The sequence below is a fragment of the Eptesicus fuscus genome, chromosome 9, assembly GCF_027574615.1.
Source record: "Eptesicus fuscus isolate TK198812 chromosome 9, DD_ASM_mEF_20220401, whole genome shotgun sequence".
Lineage (NCBI taxonomy): Eukaryota > Metazoa > Chordata > Mammalia > Chiroptera > Vespertilionidae > Eptesicus > Eptesicus fuscus.
The window spans coordinates 79,647,714-79,664,323 of NC_072481.1; the positions used below are offsets into that span (position 1 = coordinate 79,647,714).

Here is a 16,610-nt window from a genome sequence, read left to right on the forward strand (position 1 = left end):
ACTGTTTATAGTTCATGACTATGGACAACTCGGGTGCCACTTTTTTTCAGATTCCAGTGTGACGTGAGGAATTGGATTTTGAAGATGAGCATATATATTGCTATCTCTTAAGCACTTAAAATGCTGTTCACACTTTATTACCAAGCATCTTGGTCTAGCATTCAACAAGTACTGTATCTCACTTTAAAGTCTGTGGGAAGAGAAAAAACAGAAAAAAAATAAAACTAAGTTGCTATCTTTTTTCGACACTGTACCTGCATTTCAGCTCTGCAGAGTTTCTCACGTCAAGATATTGACAGTTTCAATGTGGTTTAAAAGGATGAATGGGAATCATGGACCAGTTATGTGACAATGAATGACCCCCCAGAGCAGCCTGGCGGGAAGGCACTTTCACTTTGGTATTTGAGAAGGGATTAAAGGCATATGCAGAGCTGGCGGAGAAACCGAGAGAAAAGGGATGGAAAAAAGAATACTCATTTTTGTCCAGTGTTTTTCTTTTTACGACGAACTTTTAAAGAACCTTGCGATTTGCACATCTTGAGTTCATAATTTGTGTGATATTCCTGCAGTTTTTATCCAATAACATTGTGGGAAAGGTTTGGGGGACTGAACGAGCATAAATAAATGTAGCAGAATTTCTTTCTAACCTGCCTAAACTCTAGGCCGTTTTATAAAGTTATGTTCCTTTCAAAATCTATTTTGGTCTTTCTACCACATCTGTCACAAAAACCAGGTCTTTGGCAGGACAACTCTGAGAATTTTCTTCAGATTCATTGAGAGAGTTATCCATAGAGGCATTTATATATGTGAGCAAGTTTTTTTTTAAAAAATTCATTATTGTTGTTGTTAATGTCTTTTCAGAATGACTTTTTTTTTTTTTTCATCTGAAATCAAATCAAGATTTGGTGTTTGGTACAAACCCAGAAAGGTATTTCAGAATTTAAACCTTTCATTCCCAGAGAGGTGAAATATTGTTTGTGGGTTTTGAGTTTGCATCTCAAAGTGCTTTAAAAAGGTTTTATAAGTAGGAAGAAATTTTTAATATTCGTACTTAGAATGGCTGCAGCTAATCTGAACAAAAACTTCTGATTTTCCTTTCCTCATTGAGAAATAATACTTTTCCCATTTCACAAATTTAAGAAGTCCTAATTCAACCCACATTTTGGCTATCCAGTGTTCCTTCACATTTTGTTCTCACCAGGACTAATGAGTTTATAAACCATTTTCTGGAATGTACCAAAAACATTTGAATAGATATAGAATAGCTAGAGCCGGTCCTTGCTTGACTCTCTTCGAATTTCATCACCCTCCCTGCATGCTCGCAGAGAGCTGAGTGGGCCCATTCTCGCAGTCATAATGCTCCTTTAGTGCTGTATTTTTTAAAGCGTTTCTGTTCAGAGAACTTGCTTAATCTTCCATATATTCTGCTCAGGGCACTTGCAATTATTAGGTTTTGTTTTTCTTTTTCTTTTATAACCTTTGGTGGCAAGAGGAATACGGGGCTGCCACATCGACTTTGTCCTCCTTGGCACCACTATTTACAGTAGCCACTCACGTGGACTCAGAAAGACACACACCACCTTTTGGCTTACTTCGAGCATTGAACTAACTGGATCCACACCACCAACACTAAAATGGGAAAATAGACATGGCTGGAGCAATAGGAACATCATCATCATTTTTGTGCTTCTCTTTCAGGTATAGGAATTATAAGAGGACTGGTTCTTTCTCAGCATTGTCCCATTTCGCTCTCCTGCTTTTTCAGCATGTGCAATACTTTCCATGCCAATAGAGCCTGGTCAGTGTGCTCTAGTTAAAGCTCACACCCTTTTGGCTTTTTCCTTGTTTGGAGGGGAGGAGCTGGAAGGGGAGAGCCTCCCGCTGCGAGCTCCCCCTGCTGCTGTGGATGCTGAGTGCTGGGCGGGAGCCTTCAGGAGCCCAGGTGTCTGTCGCCATGTTGCAGAAAGATCAAGCAAAGGAGATCTAGGGGACCAGCTGCAGTACCGCTGTCACCACGATGAATAGTGAATGTGGAGTGTGTAGAGGAAGGAGGCAGAGTCATTTCTAAGGCGCACTCTGGAGCAATAGAGCCAGCATCAACCCATTTTCCACGCCCTTTCCCGCAAGTGGGCAGGCCCCTCCTCAGGTCTGTGTCCTTGAGACTTTGAGCTGTGCCTCTGAGCCCGCAGGAAGTGATGTGTGCGTGAACTGCGAGCATGCAGGCCAGCGGCTGTGGAGGGGCCGCCTGCCAGCACTGCTCACTCTCCTCTGTGGCAGCTTTCTCTTCAAATAGGAAGAACATCCAGGGGACAGGGAGCCTCCTCCTGTTTGCAGACCTTGCTGAACTGAGGCTCCCAGAGCAGCCTGTGTCACCACTCCTGTGTAGCAGACCTGGCAGCGACAGGCGTAGAAATTCTCCGGTGCCCTGCCGCTAACGAGAATCAGCCTTGTGCCTCCGTACCCTGTCCACTTTGCAATATTTGCTGACACTGTCTTTAGTTCTTTCTTTCCTGTTTTCCACTTTTAAACTATTAACAGCAGGCCTTTTGCATTTACAGTGGAACACAATCACCAAGAAATTAGGGTGAAAAGAAAAAAATATAAAATAAGAAACCAACAAACAAGAACCTCTCTTTATAGGGATTTCTAAATACAGAAAATGACTGTTCCTTCGAATGTTTAACTTAAGAATTATTTCAGTTTGTCTGGGCCACACTGGGTTGCAGATAAAGAGATGGGTGCCACTTACCTCAAACCTTTTGAAGTGGAAATCCAAATTGCATTTTCATTGGGACTTTCAGGATAATTTTCTATGTCAGTCGATTTTTTTTTTTGTTTTGTTTTCCCCAACTCGCCCCGTTTGGTTTGGGATGGTTTGATTTTCTTCACTGCTGTTGTCGACCCCTTTCTGACTCTGCATTGGGACCCTCCGTTATTTGTTGGGTGAGCGTGTTGGGTTGCCCCCACAGGAAGTGGCAGCAGCTTCCCCCCCCCCCCCCCCCACAGGAAGGCTGCGGAACCTTTCACACCTCTTACTCAGGGACGGGCTGGCGTGTGTGTGTGGTACACTGATGTGCCCGGAGCAGCACTTTGACTGCTCTGGAGTAGGGCTGTACAACTTCGAGGAATGTTTGGATTTCCTGCACCTTGTGGATTACTCCTTAGATCCTGCATAGATTGCAATATAATGCTGCGTGTTCACGAGGAACAGTAGCTCCTAGTAATCATCAATCCACTCTTTGCACATAGTTTGATCTTTACTGAAATACGTTGCCAAAATTTCTTTTTTGTCGTCGTAGCTTTGGAATTTTTTTGTTTGTTTGTTTTTTAAGGAAACAATTGACAATACCCTTTAACATCTGTGACTACTAAGGAAACCTATTTCTTTCATAGAAAAATCTCAGTGCTTTTAAAGACACTAATGCCACGCGATTTCCGATTTGGGTGAAGAAGCAGAGCTCTTGGGACAGAAGGCCAGGCTTTTTGAGCTGTGTGGGTTGTCATGGCGACTGTTTCATGTACCATCAGCAGCTCCACAAGCTGTGGCCTGTTCTCTCCTAACCCTTTGCACTTCCTGTTTTCTGGTCACCGTGACGATTCCAGGTGACAACAGGGCCGCCCGTCTCCCTGGCCCGACCCGGCTTCTTTGGTGGATATGAAAGAAAAGGGAATCATGCTTTTTTATTCTTTAGAGTGGAGTGGAGGCCTTTGCTCCCACTTTTGTGTTTTCAACCCAGAATTTCTGAAATGGAGAATTTAAGACATCGAGTAATAAATATACAGAGAATATACTTTTTATAAAGCACATGCATATGCTATTGTGTTGGGTTGGTTTCCTCTTTTCCACGGACAGTGTTGTGTTTCTGTTGATAGGGAAACTCCAAACGATTTGCACACCTCTACTCTGGAGCCGAGACTTCTACAGAGATGACCTCGCTTCAAATGTTACTTACTGATGGGATCTTTTCTTGTAGCACTAGACCTTGTGGGAATTTCCTTTTTTTTTTTTTTTCTTCTTTATAATGTACACCTAACCTGAGAAGCTGAAGAAAAGAAATTTTTGAGGCACTCACTTTGAGGAGTACAGGTAATGTTTTAAAAAATTGCACAAAAGAAAAATGAATGTCGAAATGATTCATTCAGTGTTTGAAAGATATGGATCTGTTGAAACAATGAGTTTCATACCTTGTTTGTAAAAAAAAAAAAAAGAAGAGGAAGCATAAAGGTTGAAAGTTACATGTTTTTCTTTGTATATAGAAATTCGTTGTGTCTAAATGATCAGATTTGTATGGTTACGGCCTGGAAGAATTACTGCGTCAAAGGCTCTTCAACTATACCTATGCTTCATTTCTGTTTTCGTTACATAGAGCCCTCCTTCTGAGAGAGGGCAACTCTGTATTCTGCAGTTTGAGAATACTGTTCATTCCTATGCTGAAAGTACTTCTCTGAGCTCCCTTCTTAGTTTAAACTCTTAAGCCATTGCAACTCCTTTTTCTTCAGAAATGATATTTTGACATTTTCAGCACTTCCTGTTCCAATAAACCCAAAGATTATAATCCTGAACAAGAAGTGTTTGTAACAAGGGATCCTAGCTACTAATAAAACAGGACTCATTGTGAGGACAAAAAAATGTTCGGCCTTCTTCCCCCCCCACACCTCATTTAAATGGGGGGGTAAAACACGAAATTCAATTCAAATGCCTCATTTCACTTCAGTTAACTTTTTCTTTATATTGAGGCCAAAATAAATGTGGGACAACTTCTCAGAAAAGTCATATTCTGTCCAAAAATCAAGCCAGCCAGCGGATACTGGACAGCTGTGGGGATACTGAGCAAACCCACCTACAGTTCTTACCTGCAGAAGCTCAGCTGCCCCCTTGCTGTTAAAGGCAACATTTCTGGTAGCTGACATTCACCTGTACAATGGGAGGGATCAGTGGCCTCGGTGTTTCAGTTTCTCGTGTCCTCTTGACTTGCATACAAACGGTTCAGCTGTATTAAAATTAAGTGCATTTGGCCAATAGGTAGTATCTATACAATAACAGTCTCTTAAGAATTTCCGTAACTTTTCTTACCTGAAAGGACTCAAGTCTTCCACTGCAGATAATTGGAGACTTTGCCCAAGTTTTCTTTCCCTTTAGTTTGTTCGTTTACTGTCTGGATGGCCAATGAGCCTGTCTCCTTTTCCATGGCCAGTCTGAAGGCCTGTGTGGGAAGCATTGTTTACAGTCATCTTTGCTGAGACTGTTCTCTGGAATATCAGGGCTGAGGCGACGCTACTTTAGAGCTGTTGTCTTTAAAAAGCAGGTACCAAGCAGCCAGGTGCGTAGGTTTCCTCTGGTTCTCACATGAACCACCTACTCTTAACCCTTTGCACTCGCTTGCTTTTTTCACGATTCCTTTATTCTAATGCTAACCGTGTCGAGTCACACTTGACATCTGAGTGCAAAAGGTTAAGGTATTATCTGGCCCAGGAGTGGGGTAGATGCTTTAGTCCGTGACCATTAAACGTGACACCTGTGCGTTGGGTTCTGTGAATACTGCCCTTTTGGCCTTTGGGGGAGGTTTCTTCAGCCCCGGCCATCACTGCTCACCTGTAAATCCAAATCAGTGTCAGCTGAAGGGAGGTTTCAGGACAGCCCTAGTCTCCGTGGCGGCCTTCAGTGAACACAGCGCCCTAACTTCTAGCCAGTGGGGTCCCGGCCCAGAACCATCTCTGAGATCCGACCCTCTGGATGTGTTAATATCTGATCATTCAAACTTCCAACCGTATGCCTCCCACCGGCCAAGGGAAAGGAGACGCCAGAACTGTGGGCACTATCAGACTGACATGGCCAGTACAGAGGAAAACTAGGGAAGGAGTGATGATTTGCACCTTATCGAAAAGAAAATATTACGTGCATACATAGTTAAGAGCTTTTATTGTGACAGGAGAACTTTTTTCCATATGCGTGCATACTCTCTGTAATTCCAGTGTAAAATATTGTACTTGCACTAGCTTTTTTAAAACAAATATTAAAAAAAATGGAAGAATTCATATTCTATTTTCTAATCGTGGTGTGTCTATTTGTAGGATACACTCGAGTCTGTTTATTGAATTTTATGGTCCCTTTCTTTGATGGTGCTTGCAGGTTTTCTAGGTAGAAATTATTTCATTATTATAATAAAACAATGTTTGATTCAAAATTTGAACAAAATTGTTTTAAATAAATTGTCTGTATACCAGTACAAGTTTATTGTTTCAGTATACTCGTACTAATAAAAATAACAGTGCCAATTGCAGACGTGTCCTTGCCTTGTGTCAGGTCCTCGAGGAACGTGGAGGCTGAGGCAACTGGGAATTCCTCCTTCCTTACCCACGGCCGTCACCCGTGGGTTTGGGGGGTGGTGACATGGGCATTGCCTGTACTAAGGGTGTGGGGAGCAGAGGTCGTGATGAGTTTCTGAGACAAAAGGTACACGTCCGCCTCTGATGCTGTGCCTCGTTCCGTTCCTGGTTATTGCTCCTGTCTGAATTCCACTGTTTACAAGAGATAATTGTTTCTAAACAGCATTTGGCAGCTTGGCGCGCTCACGTAGCATCATGGATACATTCTGTACAGTTTCGCTGTAAACTGGTTCATGGTCTGAAGGCAAAGTTCACTGTAGTTAAAACGTTTCCTGTAGTTATGCTTGTTAGAAACGCAACAAGCAGTGGGGGGAGAGAGGGGTTTGTTTGTCTCAAGCAGTTGCCCCAGAAAGTGGGTCCTCAAGGACCGGTGACTTTCAGTGACCTTTGCCAGCTGCTTGTGTGATGACGACCTCCCAGCTGGGAGGCCCTGCAGAGGTGGAGGAGAACCCGGTGTCCAGTTAGCCCAGGGAGGGAGGGTAACTCTGTCCTATCTTCCTGGTTAGGTGTTTGGGGACATCTCACCAGGATGTCCTCTCAGGACTCACGGGAGGCCCTGACGCGTTGTGCATGTCGGTGTGTGGCGGAATGTGCACTAAGCCGGCAGTGAGGAGGTGAGCCTCGCAGCCCGACAGGAAGCGCTGCCGTGTCCCTCCTCCTCCAGAGCAGTGTGGGTGGCCGTGCTGTGTGCTGGGGCACGTGTGGGGCAGCGGTCTGAACCGCCGCCTGCCCTGTTTTAATGTTAGATGCTAATGGCTCTGACAAGTTTGGGGTCCAATGGCTATGAGTCTTACCTGGACTGATCACACCCATGAGGAAAAGCCTTTGCTTTCCCCGCTGCAGTGGGGAGGCCTTGACGCTGTTAAGCACACAGCGGGACCCCGAGGCGGACAGGACAGCACCCAGTTCCCCGGCTCCCTCCCTCCTCACCCGCCCACTGCTGCACGGAGGCCTGCACTCAGGCAACAGGGCTGCTTCCATCTGTGTCCCTGCACGCGCCTGGTCTGTGGGCGGCTCCCCTGCGGGCTCCCCTCCCCCCACTCCTGTTGGAGGCAGAGATGAACTGGCTACCAAGTGGATGCCTTAGAATCACTGCTAATTGGGCGGCTTCTGCTTCCAGATGACCCAGCAGAGTGTACAGCTTTTCACGTCCCTAAAAACCTGAGCGAGGGGCCTGCCTTCAGTTGATTGGTGCAATGAAAGAGCCAGTCTGCAGTCTGTGCAAGACAGATAGCACGAGCAGACATCCCGGCAGAGGGCTGCCCACAGGGGCCATCGGGTGACGGGTGCCCCCACCCTGGGCACTCGGGGGGGAGCCCAGGAGGAGCCCAGTCCTGGAGGGGACACTGGTAACAGTCCCTTCCTACTCACTACTGCTGGGACATCTTAAGTGGATCCCCTCAGGTCCTCCTTTGCTTCACCTCTCTCCCTCATCTATATATATAAAACCCTAATATGCAAATAGACCAAATGGCTGAACAACTGGTCGCTATGATGTGTGCTGACCATCAGGGGGCGCATGCGGAACATGGAGGGCATCGGCTGTGGCGGGATGGTGGAGAAGGTGAATGGGGGCTCCAGACCAAAGGCGGGGTGCCAGTTGCTGTCATTGGGGCGAGCCTCTGGTGGTTACTGAAAATTCTTTGCTCCCGCACGCCATGGTCCCACTGGGTGCTCGCACCTGCTGCTGGCGCTGGCCCCACTTGCACCCGCTGCTGGGCCCGACTGCCCCTCAGGGCTTCTCCACCTCCCCCTGTTCCTGAGGGGCGATTGGGGCAACAGCCACCGCTCGAACCCGCTGCTGACACTGGCCCCAATCGCTCCGCGCAGTCAGCGGGTGTGCCTGGGGCCGTCAGTGCGTGGGAGCAGCGGCAGCGGGAGCAGGGCTACTGGCAGACAGGGGACCGGGAGCCGTGGCGGGAGGGGCCGGGCAGGGGTGCAGAGGATGGGCCGAGACGTGTGCCCACTGCAACCTTGTGGCCCACAATTCCTTTCAAGGTGCACGAATTCATGCACTGGGCCCCTAGTTTTGCATAAAGAAACAATAAAGAGGAGTGTCAAACACATCTCCCATCTTCCACAGGACAGCCTGGGGCTCACCCCTCCTGCCCAGCAGACAGGAAAGGCGGGGTGCCTCCAGCACAGCCCCACATCAAGGTCTGACTACACGACCTTGACCCCCACATCTCCAAGGTGTAGCCATTCACATTTCCACCAGTACAAGCATCATTCCCCAGGGGTGTGGGGGAAAGGTATTCCAGTGGAGCTAAAGTTGCTGGTCTTTGACGGTATTCTTGTAAGACTGAAAACGGAACTCTGAGTGTGCGATTTGGTGGTTGCCCTCCTACAGCGGCCCCTCGGCCCCTCCTTACTCCAGGGCCATTGCTGCCTTTTCAGGGAAAAGTTTACTCCTGCGTCTGCTTCTCTAGAAGTAACACCCAGGTCTGCACACACCCTCCAGTCCTATCCCTCAAGTAATGCTTCAGAAAGCGGCCAGCCGTCACCAATGCCCACGTTCACCGTTGACACAGAGCCACAGCGGACACAGCGGCCGGCTGCAGGGCTCCTGCCAGGCCCGGGTCCTCTCTCCAGGAAAGCACCCACGTTTCCGGTGAGCTGACCATTATCCAGGAACACGGGCAGTCCTTCCTTCAAAGCATAATCACCACGAGGGGACGGTTCTAACTCATATTTTAAACCAATGCTTTTAGGAAGCCGCTGGTCAAGGTGTTTGCTGTTTTCTTCAATGGGACTCTACCTGCTAATTTTTTGGTGGGTAACCTTTCAATAAAATATGGTGTGGAATTTCAAAGTAAAGTATAATCTCTTGAAGGGAGAGGCCAGCCAGGCAAGTTGGACTCAGAAAGGAAGGGGAAGAGATGGGGGAAACAAAGCTAAGTGACAAACCAGGACAGGGACAGGGACAGCGCCCCAGAAGGAGCACCAACTGGCAGGGGCAGATGAGCTGCTCCCCAAAGACTCGGCTAACCAAGGTGGTGACACACCTCACCGCCCACTGAGAGGAGCTGCGGAAACCGGCGCCTCCTCACCCGTCCTTCTGTGCTTTGGTTCTTCTCCAGAAAACGGAAGGAAGCCAGAGGGGGAGACCTGGTTACCCGGACTTCCCCCACCACCACCACCAGGTATCTGGACTTAGAGCCACTAGCGAGCGTGTCTGGGAAGGAGGCGGAAAACCCCAGGTCCCCCTACAACATGGTTCCTGAAAAGGCAAACTCCGGGACTCAGTAAGTCTGAAGGTAATAGCATTATATTCAAGTGAAACCATTTTCTTTTTAAAAAACAAAGAAAAAGGTACGAGTGTTAGTTTTCACGATGAGGTTATGAGTTCCGGGCAGCTGGGCAATGACCACTGACCCTACCAGTGCCCTGCCTCCAGCCCCGCCACAGGCACTAGGGGACCCCGGCGCCTCCAGGCGGCAGGAGGGGCAGCAGCGTCCCGCCATTCAGGAGCAGCCCGAAGCTCAGACGGACGGGGATGTGAACGCAGCGTGTGGAAGCTTCCGTGAGCAGCCGGCGCCTGCCCCCGGGTTAGCTGAACACCGTGTTGTGCTGCTGGGTCACCCGGATGAACGTCGTCCTCTTGCTGAGCTCTTTGAGCTTGGCGGCCCCCACGTAGGTGCAGGTAGACCTCAGTCCCCCCAGGATATCCAGGATCGTGTTTTCCACGTCTCCTCTGTAAGGCACTTCCACCGTCTTGCCCTCCGACGCTCTGGGAGAAAAAGGAAGTGCTCCTTTAACCCCCCTCTTCTTCCTTAGGAACCAGGTACTCCCAGCTCTAGCCCCTGAAGCAGCCCCAGGGCCCTCCGGTAGCCAAATGCCCCTGACCCCACGCCCACACGGCCTCAAACACCAGGCTGGCCCCGCCCGCATCTCGGAAGGACAGGTCCTCCCACCCGAAACGCCTGACCTCCCGCCAGCTGCTCAGAGCACCAGGGAGAGCGTCTGTGAGCAGCCCGGACCTGCTCAACGCATTCCTCTCAGCAGCGGGCCTCCCCTCTGCCCTACAGAAACTCACCTCACCTTTCTCCCACCTGTCTGCACACCTGTCTCCCGCTGGCCCAGGGCCCAGGGGCAGGAGAGCAGACATGGGGGATTACCTCCAGGCCAACCCCGCCACTGCCCCTTCTGCTCCCCTCCCTGATCAACAACAGAAGACGCCTGGAGCTTCACCCTCCTGCATCCCAGGTCAGACTCCGAGCATCTCCAAAGGAGTCAATGAGGAGGAGGAGGAGGAGGAGGAGGAGGAGGAGGAGGAGGAGGAGGAGGCTGCCAATGAAATGAACACCCTCACCCACCAGGTTATGTAGGCACCTCCACCAGCAAGATGCAGCGACTCCCCTCCAACGGCCTGCCTTTCCTGGGGGCAGGGCGCTTTGTCGGGCACATTGCCCCAGCTCACTCCCGCGCTCACGCAAGTCATACACCTGCCGTGCTGGGTGTGGGGTAAGGTCCCAGCAAGGTGGAACCAGAGTAGAACTCGGGACTTTTTTAGCACCGAGCCGTGAGGGCTTAGGTTAGCTGAACACTGTTTTCAGAGGAGCATTCAGAAACTCGGGTCCAGTACACAGTGCAAACCCTGAGCAGCATCTGTCCTTGCTGAGTCGGCCCCTCCTCACTAAGCTTCCAAGCGACACTGACTCCACTCGTCAGGTCCCCTTCCTGCCAAATGGGGACACGGTCCAGACCCGCTTTTGGAGAGACCGCGCAAAAAGGAGACCCCAAGTCTATGCAGAACTCTAGCCCCACCTAAGGGCCAATCTGGAAATTTTAACAATTAACCAAATTGTTACTGGAACTTTCTCTAGCTGGTCTCTCTTCAACTGTTAAAATACTACCTCTTGATTAGAAACTTACTACCTGGAATTTCAAAAGGGAGTAACTCTTGTATACTGAAACCTACACATGCAAGACTGTCCTTGGGTGAAGTCTATGAGGCCCTCCACTAGACCTGTGGTCGGCAAACCGCGACTCCTCGCGAGCCGCGGTTTGCCGACCACTGCACTAGACCAAAGGCTGGCCTAGTGGCTGGCTTAGGGCACTGATATGATGAAGCGGAAGACTCAGGTCACTGCTCTCTGTGACCAGAGACCAGCATCCTTGCACGCATGCCTGCCATGCCTGCCCTTTCATTTTCTGAGGCCCGGGCCTTCCGGGGGCTTCCTGGAAATCACCCAGATTCTCATCCTGGTTCTCTGCTGACTGGTGACAGCACCTTTTGCAAGTTATTTACTGCTGACGCTCAAGTCTTCTCATCTGTAAAACAATGGTACTTTGATCTCCCAAGGATGGACTGGGAAGGAACTAGCACAGCATACATAACGGGGTCTTAATTAAATATAATGTCAACGAGGAGAACCATTCTCGTGAGGAGACGATGGTGATGAGGCTGCAAATGCCCAGGAAAGGAGAGGGAAGGAAGGAGGGAGGAAAAGGAAGGAAGACGGAGAACAGATACAGCCCGCAGGGCTCAGGCTGCCTTTGGGTCAAAGTCCTGATTCCTCCAGGGCGTCTCTTCCTTGTCTAAGGTTCGAATCCGCTTTCAGATAGGAGTCTTGCTGCTCCTGAATATTTTATCTCCTGTTGTGTCTGGACCCTGCTGAAATGACAAGAGATGACTTTTCTTTTGGCCCCTTGGCTTCCGTCCATGATGGAGCCTCGTCGGGCCTTCCCTGTCTGTTTTTCTTAGGACCCGAAACAGATGCGACAGCTACAGGGCAAACAGTGTACTCCAGGCCAAGCAGCCAGCTGCCGCCCCCACGGCTCCCCTTATATATACCCCAGTGCCCAGGAGGCCCCGCCCCACCTGGGATGTGACAATGGCTGCTGGGAAAGTGGGGAGCTTGGCCAGAGGTCTGGGTGAGCAGGAGCAGCAGTCCCCCCGTCTCCATCAGTCACCACACGGGACAGCCGTCCTCAGGCTGCAGGGGAAGGAGTGCGCCCTTGTTCTGACCATCGGAGGTGGCCAGTCAGTCCCCTACTCCTCTTTCCCACCCCGCCTTCCCCATACTGTAATGTTCTATTTATTGAGGTCCCCCCCAAAAGAGAAAAACTGGCGAGAGAGGATTGAAGTCCCCGGTTCCCTACTGAAGAAAGAGCTTGAGAGATGGTGCCCCACACTGCCCGCCCGCTGCAAATCTCTGGGAGTTCTGATGTTTCACCTCTGGATTGGTTTGAACCTTATATAATGCATCTGCATCCCATGTCTTTACAGTAAGCGGTTAGGTGTGGAAGGAATGGTAGGACATGGAGGTGTCGGCCACAGAGGGCTTGGGTTCCATCCCAGCGCTGAGGCTTCCTGGGGGAAGGCAGTCGGCCTCCCACAGAGGACTTCCTCCTGAGGATACAGGACCTCCGTCCTGCCCCCTCCGTGTGCCCTGTCATCAGCGCCAACCCCAATAAGGCCAACAGCAGCCTCTCTGGAGCAGGGCAAGGTCATGGGTATATTGTCATATAAACACACATGGAAGTGATTTTAACCACTGTCGCCCCAATAAATCTAATTTAAAGGTAAAACAATAACATAGATGGAAGTGAAATAAAGGCCAGGTTATCTTTTGGGATCATGGGTTTTAAAAAAGAAGGAAAGCAGACGTGAGCATCCCGCCTACAGTGAGGGGCAATGACATGGCTAAAAATGATGCCTGTTTCAACTGTCAGAGCCGAGAGGTGCTGTGTGAGCCCCTGTAGGCGAAACACGGCATTCTTCAAGAAAGCCGCCCGCCACGTGATGGTCCAGAACCACACCTGTTTCATACGCAATGAAGACCCTTCTTCAACCCAATTCTCGCCGCCTGAACGCATACCGGGTCAGAGGTCAGAGGTCACTGGGAGAGGTCAGCAGAGGCTCTACCAGAAGGATGAGGCGGTAACCTCCCGGCCCCCACTGCAAGTCTGGAGTGTCACCTCGGGGACTGGCTGAGCAGGAGCCCGCCCTACTCACACACACCCCAGTCCATGTCCAACCCACCCCCAAACAGCTCTGCTATCACTGCCTTTTGAGGGCCCCAACACTGCATACTAGCTGGGTAAAAAAATACGGCTACTTACAAAGAGCAAGACAGGTTTTCTAGCCCCTGCCCGTGGTGCTTTACTATAAAGAGAAGCAACGTTCCTTGAGACCTACTTCCACCCGTTTCTGAGAGGAGCAGGAGAAATGCGAGTCCTCACCGGTGAGAAGCCTTACCTGTACTCGGCCACCCCTCCTGCGTGTTTCTTCATCGCTGTTTCGGAGCTCATCCCGTAGAAGAGCTTGAGCTTCTGCCCGTCCCTCTCGATCACCTCTCCGGCACACTCGGTGTGGCCCGAGAACATGCCTCCCAGCATGACAAAGTCTGCTCCGGCTCCTACACGCCCGGCGTGGGACGGGAGGAAGCAGCAATGGAAAGAGCTCAGAGAAGACAGGCTCTGGGAAGATCCAAGTGCTACCCCACTCACCCTCCCACCACCCAGCTACCGTCCAGAGAGAAGCCCACCTCTCCCCTCCTGACAAAGTTTAACAAGGGCCAGTCCTCCGTCGTTAGCAATGAGCACCTTCCCGAGGTTGAACTTAGACTCAGAGCAGCATTTCAGGCTGCCCGCTGTCCATCTTATCCTTGGTGCAGTAACTGCTCTACAAGGTCCCCACCAGGCATCTGGTCTACCTTCAGCTCTCGGCACGCTCGCACCGTGTAGATCGTGAGACCTCGGAGCAGACTGAACCTCCTCTACTGGACTGGCATGAAGGACAGAAACCTGCACATGTGTATGTATGTATGGTTATGTATCGTGTAAAGCTCTACCTCCCACCTCTGTTGTGATATTTGCCTTCTAGAATAAATAATATCCCATATTAATCACCAAATGGCATGAAACTTCCAGGCTAGGTGCAGAGGACACAGGGGTGTTGAAGCTGCCGTTGAAGGCTACACTGGAACAGGGCCAGGAGCAGCTGGAACAGCAGGACTGGCCACTGTGTGTCCCAGGGTCTGTCACAGTGCATGGCACATGGGAGACGCCCATGCCTAGTTGTCAAGGAAGTAAAGGGTGTATGTGAAGAAACGGGAACAGTCCCACCCCCACCCTCTCCATGGGCAACTGTGCAGACAGGGTCTCCACCGACTGCTACAAACCGCTGCAGCCGCTCCCCGGGAGGTCCTAGCGAGGGTTCACATTCGGAACACGAGGACACCAGGGTACAGATACACTAAGTCAGTGGTCGGCAAACTGCGGCTCGTGAGCCACATGCGTCTCTTTGGCCCCTTGAGTTTTTAGCCAAGGCCAGCTTAGGAGTACCCTAATTAAGTTAACAGCAATGTACCTACCTATATAGTTTAAGTTTAAAAAATTTGGCTCTCAAAAGAAATTTCAATTGTTGTACTGTTGATATTGGGCTCTGTTGACTAATGAGTTTGCCGACCACTGCCCTAAGTCATTAGAATGAAGGACAAGGAAGGGTAACCCCTGAAAAGTGGCCGTGACCTCTTCCATCTGGTTGTTTAAATAGTTATGAGGACTCTGGGGGTGGGGGTGGGGGTGGCCTTACAGTCCCTTCTGCCAGCATCACGGACAGGCAGGCTGCCCAGCGGGCCCTTTGGCCTGGCGCCACAGGGCTTCCCGCCTGAAACCAGCTTTGAGGCCATTCCTTGCGGGGTCCCTAACACAGATGCTGGCTCCGTGGCCCCTGAGCCATGATTATAAGGCGACTGAGAAAGCTGGTGTCTGCCAGGCCCCCTGATGACCACAGCCCGGGAGCAGATGGAAACAGCGGGAGCACAGACACAGGTCCTCAATGGTGCTGTGAAGTGGCTTCTAATTAACCTCGTTTCTGACCCCTTTCAGGCCTTTCCCACCAGCACGTTCCCTGATCCGGCCCCTCTCCTCACGCTCCCCCAGGTCCCCCTGCACTTGCTGGAAGGGGAGTGGACGAGGAAAGACGCCAGGAACCTCGCCCAGACCTGCTGTCTACGAGGCTCCTTCTTCGGGACCAGGCACTTTAAAGTGCACTCAGCTCCCACGCTGAGCAGGGACACGCGTGCACCATCAGCAGGAGCCCAAGATGGAGCACCCGCCAGCATTGAGAAGATGCTGCTCAAAAATCAATAGTGAAAATGTCCTTGGCCGGTGGTCCTTCCATCAAGGTAACTGAGCTTGCCAGGACAGCAGGAGGCCTGTGTTCTCTGCCCCGAGGGTGGGACCCTGACGTTGTCATTTGCCTCTTGGAGCCTTGTCCCCGGGACATTCTCCAGGGTTGCTACAAACCCAGCTGCTGAGAACACTGCCCCACGTTTCATTTTGTCATCACCAGTGTTTAAAAACAAAATGAGAGCCAGTGCCCAAGCCGAGGCCATTCTATGGGGTGAACTCTGAACCAGTGACAGGGAGGCACGTGGGTGAGGGGAAGAGTCGCGGGCATCCCGTACGTCAGAAAGTCTCCCTTCACCGAGCAAGAACAAATATATCAACCATCAACCACAAATGTGACTGTGAGGTCGGGAAAGGAGGGTGGAGCCACGGGAGTTTGGTTTCTGCCTCCTGCCAGTCCATACACAGGGCTCCCACTTCACACTCTGGAGGACCCAGCCGTGCAGGCAGTTCTGACCTCTGAACAAGGAAGTTTGCACGGGTTAAGCGGTGGGCACAGCCTGCAGAGATGCTTTCCTGAGAAAAACCCACTGGCTCACAGCTGGACACTGCTGCCCCCTAGTGGGGAACGGGCTCCTCAGCCTCCTGTAAGAAACCGCTTCTGAGAAGCCAGCCCCCCGCTGGGGTTTCCCCACAGACCCTCCCTGAGGTTACTGCGTATTTGGACCCGGTACTGTCCTTTCTACAAGGCCCGAGCCTTCCCAGCTGTGATTTCTGAGCCATGACTTCACCACCCCTGGCCTGCAGGATGCCATCCCTAAATCTATCCCTGGGTGCTCGGCCGGCTCTGCCACCAGCCAGAATGGAACTGATGCCAGGATTTGGGCCTGAAATCCAGGGAGAGGACACTCTGGACTGGCCCGGAAAAACCCCTGCAGGTTCCACCTCCTCATTCCAGATCCCACCCCGTTCCAGGTTCCCACCGCTCAGCCAGCTCACAGCTGCAGAGAGCTCCCGCCCGCCCTCCATTCTCCTCACCAAAGGCTTTGGCGACATCTCCTGGACACGTGCAGCCTCCATCCTTCAAAGAGGAGAGAGCAAAAAGGATGTCAGCGGGAGCTCACCAGGCCCTCCCTCTCCCC

General features: G+C 50.9%; 1 protein-coding gene across 1 annotated transcript in view; it reads right to left on the reverse strand.

Moving 5' to 3' along the window:
* Positions 1 to 9,637: 9,637 nt before the first annotated feature.
* GMPR (guanosine monophosphate reductase) overlaps positions 9,638 to 16,610 on the reverse strand; it is a 47,238-nt gene continuing 40,265 nt past the window's right edge. Inside the window, exons 7-9 of the mRNA XM_054721447.1 lie at positions 16,507 to 16,549; positions 13,592 to 13,751; positions 9,638 to 10,117 (exon numbers count right to left, since the gene is read on the reverse strand). Of these exons, the coding sequence (XP_054577422.1) occupies positions 9,937 to 10,117; positions 13,592 to 13,751; positions 16,507 to 16,549 (384 nt within the window). The 3' untranslated portion in view covers positions 9,638 to 9,936. The remainder of the gene's footprint in view (positions 10,118 to 13,591; positions 13,752 to 16,506; positions 16,550 to 16,610) is intronic.